The sequence below is a fragment of the Pipra filicauda genome, unplaced genomic scaffold (genome assembly GCF_003945595.2).
Source record: "Pipra filicauda isolate LSUMZ 115617 unplaced genomic scaffold, ASM394559v2 scaffold472_size498715_pilon, whole genome shotgun sequence".
In the NCBI taxonomy this organism is placed as follows: Eukaryota; Metazoa; Chordata; class Aves; order Passeriformes; family Pipridae; genus Pipra; species Pipra filicauda.
Genome location: NW_024104612.1, coordinates 20,763 through 25,051, shown reverse-complemented (window position 1 = coordinate 25,051; position 4,289 = coordinate 20,763). Strand labels below are relative to the sequence as shown.

General features: G+C 53.7%; 1 protein-coding gene across 1 annotated transcript in view; it reads left to right on the top strand.

The window, feature by feature from the left end:
• Positions 1 to 605: 605 nt before the first annotated feature.
• MAPK8IP3 (mitogen-activated protein kinase 8 interacting protein 3) overlaps positions 606 to 4,289 on the top strand; it is a gene marked incomplete at its 3' end in the record, with an annotated part of 24,417 nt that continues 20,733 nt past the window's right edge. The window contains exon 1 of the mRNA XM_039386210.1: positions 606 to 980. Coding sequence (XP_039242144.1) covers positions 663 to 980 — 318 coding nt within the window. The remainder of the gene's footprint in view (positions 981 to 4,289) is intronic.

The following is a 4,289-nucleotide window of genomic DNA, read 5'->3' as shown; positions in this document are numbered from 1 at the left end:
GTCTGAGCCCGGCCCGGCTCCTCTGCCGCACCGCGGGCCAGGGCCACTGCGGCTGAGCTGCCCTGTGACAGCGGGAGGGAAAAATAGGGGAAAACCGACTCATTTGTGACCTTCTGACCATTCACTTTGAAGACCTCTCCAGTCTGTAGCTTGCTAACATACCCAGGGACAGCTTCTTTTCCCCGAATCCTTTGGTTTCTGGGATGCAGATCAGGCCGTGGAGATGTGGATGTGGATGTCAGCGAGGATGAGCCAGTAGGCCCCGAGCACAGCGCTGGACGTGCCGGGTGTCTAACGCGGGTGCCCAGAGGCGACGGCGATGGCCCCGTGCCTGCTCTGGCTCCCGCTCGTGCTCGGTGTCCCTGTGCGTGCCGCCCCACGCGTGCCCATCGCCCCGATGGCACCGCCCCGCCGCCACTGTCTGCCCGCGGGGCTTGGCGGAGCGGGCTGGCCGCGGGCGGGCTCGGGGCACCGCTGCTCCCCGCGTGCCGCTGCCAGGAGCCGGTGCCGCGCTGCCGGAGCGCCCCGATCCGGGGATGCTCTGGGCGGGGCCGTGACGCGGCGGGCGGGGCGGGGCAGAGCGCGGCGGCGGCGGCGGCGGCGGGGCCGAGCGGAGCGGGGCGAGTGGAGCGCAGCGGGGCCCAGGGCTGTCGGCCGGCAGGATGCTGGAAATCCAGCTGGACGATGGCGGCGTGGGGGGGTACCCGGGCGACGATTACTGCTCGGGGTCGGTGATGTCGGAGCGCGTCTCGGGCCTCGCCAACAGCATCTACCGCGAGTTCGAGCGGCTGATCCACTGCTACGACGAGGAGGTGGTGAAGGAGCTGATGCCGCTGGTGGTGACGGTGCTGGAGAACCTGGATTCGGTGCTCACCGACAACCAGGAGCACGAGGTGGAGCTGGAGCTGCTGCGGGAGGACAACGAGCAGCTGCTCACGCAGTACGAGCGGGAGAAGGCGCTGCGCAAACAGGCCGAGGAGGTGAGCGCCGCCGCCCCGCGACCATCTTGGGCCGCCGCCGGGCGGGGAGACCCGGGGAGGGGGAGCGGCAGGGCCGGCGGCGCGGGGGGGCGCGGGGCTGCGGCGGGGCCGCCTCTCGCAGGCCTCGGCTCCGTCCCCCCGATCGCCGCCGCTGGCGGGTCCCTCCTGCCCGGGGGAGGGGGGGGGCCCGGAGCAGCGGCCGCCGGTACCTTCTAGAAGCGGAGCGCGGGGGCGGGCGCATCCCCTGCCGCGGGGGCGCGGGGCTCTCCCCGCACCCCCCGGGCCCCGCGAGCCCGGCCCGGCTCCTCCGCCGCACCGCGGGCCCAGGGCATTGCGGCGGAGCTGCCCTGTGTGACAGCAGGAGGGGGAAAAAAAACCAAACCCGAACCGAAAAAACCGCAGTGCCTCGGATTCGAGGAATTAGGAATTCGCTTTGTGCAATGCCAACGGCATCCGGAGGGGTCGGCGCAATTTGGGGTGTAAAAAAGTAGTTTTTAAAAATGGGTAATTTGTGCAGCCGCCTGGCTTTCTCAATGTCAGCTGTAAGCTGTTTCCTGGAGCGTGGATGTGCTCCCGTGAGAGCCGGGGCAGGGCTGCCCAGCTGCGAGGGTGGTGTGGAAGAGGCTCATGAGAGATCCAACCCCTGTGATGGAGAGGAAGAAGAATCCTCGAGTTACAGAGACTCGGATGTAGACAAAACAGAGGGGAGGTGACCTGCACTCTGTCATCTTCTTGCATCTGCGCCTGTCCCTGCTGAAATCCAGAGCATCCTTTCAGCCTTGAAGGCTGGGAGGCATAGGGGTTGCTGTTCCTCCTCTTGGAGTGACAGTCTGTGAGCTGGGATAGAGATTGGTGGTGCAAAAAAGTCCATCCTCACCACATCATCCCCGTTTCACTGCACAGCTTCTTAAAAAGAGGATTTTTTTCTGTCTTTTAGACTAAGAGCGGAAGATTTAAGATTCAGTAGTCTTCCTAGTTCTGGTTTGATAAGGGATAATTAATAAAATAAAATAAGTGGTAATTAATGAAATAGTTACTGAACTGGAGAACAGCATAAAACACTTGTAAAGCACACACAGGATTTTCATAGACATGTTCTTGTTGCTTAATAATCACGTACAGGAATCTTGGTAACTTGATGGGGAGGACACTTGTGGTCCACTACTGATACTGAAAGCAAGAGCCAGGTAGTGAAAAGTCTTAGTCCCGAGTTTTAGTTATGTATTAAGGGACTAATAAATAATCTTTTAAAATTATTTTAAATGCACATAGAGGTTGAAAATTGATTCTGGGTACATGAGACTTACTGAATGTCGGGTAGAGACAGCATTTTGCAGCTTCTGAGAAAGAATAATTTTAAAAGTGCACTATTTATGGGGAAAAAAATGGAGTTTGGAACAGTCCGGTTGGAATGATCTTGCCTTTTTGGACCAGGGACGATTTCTATTCTTGAATTATTAGATACAGGATGTGTTTTCTGGAAGCAAATGTAGTGACAGCAGTTACATTCCCTGCAAGGAAACCTGGGAACTGTGGCAGAACACTGTTGGCTGATGATCATGATATTCTGTTATCCTTACACACAGGTCAGTGTAAGTGGGAGAAAAAAGTGTCTGCAAGGAGACTTGTTACCAAAAAAGAATCGACAGTGTGCTTCTTATGAGAACAAATGAGTATTCTGCCGCTACAAAGTCCCTGTTACAAGGTCATACATGGAATACATGGCGGCTGTTTTCCTCAGCATATAGCAGAGTACGTTATTTATCTGCACCTGTTTCCCACGTGGTGCTTACTCTGCAGTAAATTACACATTATGGGGGTGAAATCTGTGCATGACAGGGAATTCTGCTGTCCACCATGTAATTGTACGCAACCAAAAACCAGAAAACTGTTTTTCCTCCCAGAATGTGGATTGATGCTGTGAAACAGAGCCATAGTGACCAGGGACTGTCCATTCCACCTCTCCAGAATCATTATCCTCCTGGGCTGTGCCTCAGGGCTTGGGTGAGATCTTCACTTCTAACTGGGAGGATCCTCCCCTGGGAACAGGATTTGACCTGAGTCTTGATTCCTCTCAGTGTATGAGTGCCAATTACAACAATTAAAGTGACACTGAGAGGTGAAAAACTGCTCTGTTCTCTTGTAATATCCTGTCAAAGGACCCTGAGTTATAATTACTTTGTATTAGTTTATTAGTTTCAAAGTAACTGAAACCACAAGTGGGCATTGTTCTCTGGCATTAAAATGTGTGTTGTGTTGGCTGGTTACCACTGTGCAGAGCCATCACACCTTGCTGTTCATCTTTATGCAGCAGTTGTGCACAAACAGACTGTTATAGGTATGGTTTGTTAAATTAGGGTTGTTTCCAACAACCATAAAATCATAGAAACATGGAATAATTTGAGTTGGAAGGGACCTTAAAGATCATTTAGTTCCAACTTCCCTGCCATGGGCAGGGAAACAGCTTTTCACTACATGCCATAAAGGAAAGTTTGCCTTCTTAATACTCCTCTCTTAAGACGATTCTATATATTGTCTTTTGAAACAATCTTTGCCAAAAGCAAATTACTGCTTTATTTTCTAAACACTTGGGCTCTAGAGCATTTTCCTCTTGGCCTAAAATAGGGCAGCAGAAGCACCTAAGCAAGGGGACTGAGAATAGAAGTTCCTTGGCAGGAAGGAACTGAGGCAGTGCTGTCAGTCACTGTGATAATGGGGCTTAGTACACAACGTTGCCGTTTCCATGGCCTCCAAGCTACTGAAGATGTGGGATTGCACCAGATTTTCAGTGATTTTGTTTTCTTCCATCTGTTTTATATCCTATGAACATAGGATACATATGTATGAATGTAGGATGATTATTGCTTGTGTGGTGTGGTGTTCTGTGGAATCACAGAATCCCCTAATGTGTGTGTGACCTCCTGAGATCGAGTCCCACAGCCCAGCTCAGGCAGGGGCAGCCAGAGCAGGTTGTCCAGCATCTGGTGGGAGTTTGAGCATCTCCACAGATGGAGACTCTGCAGCCTCTCTAAGCCACCTGTCCCGGTGTCTGACCCCATTCAGGAAAAATGTGGATCCTTGTGTTCAGATGGAATTCCATGTGCTTTCCCTCGTGCCCGTTGCCTCCTGTGCAGAGCAGTCAGCCCCCCCCCCCCATCCTTGCTCCCTCCCAGCAGGTACTTGAGCACACTGGTCAGACCTCCTGGAGCCTTCTGGAGCAGCCCCAGCTCTCTTGGCCCCTCCTCCAGTCCCATTTACCACCTTAGTGGCCCTGGTGTTTGAGGTGGTGCACACTAACACAGGGCATTT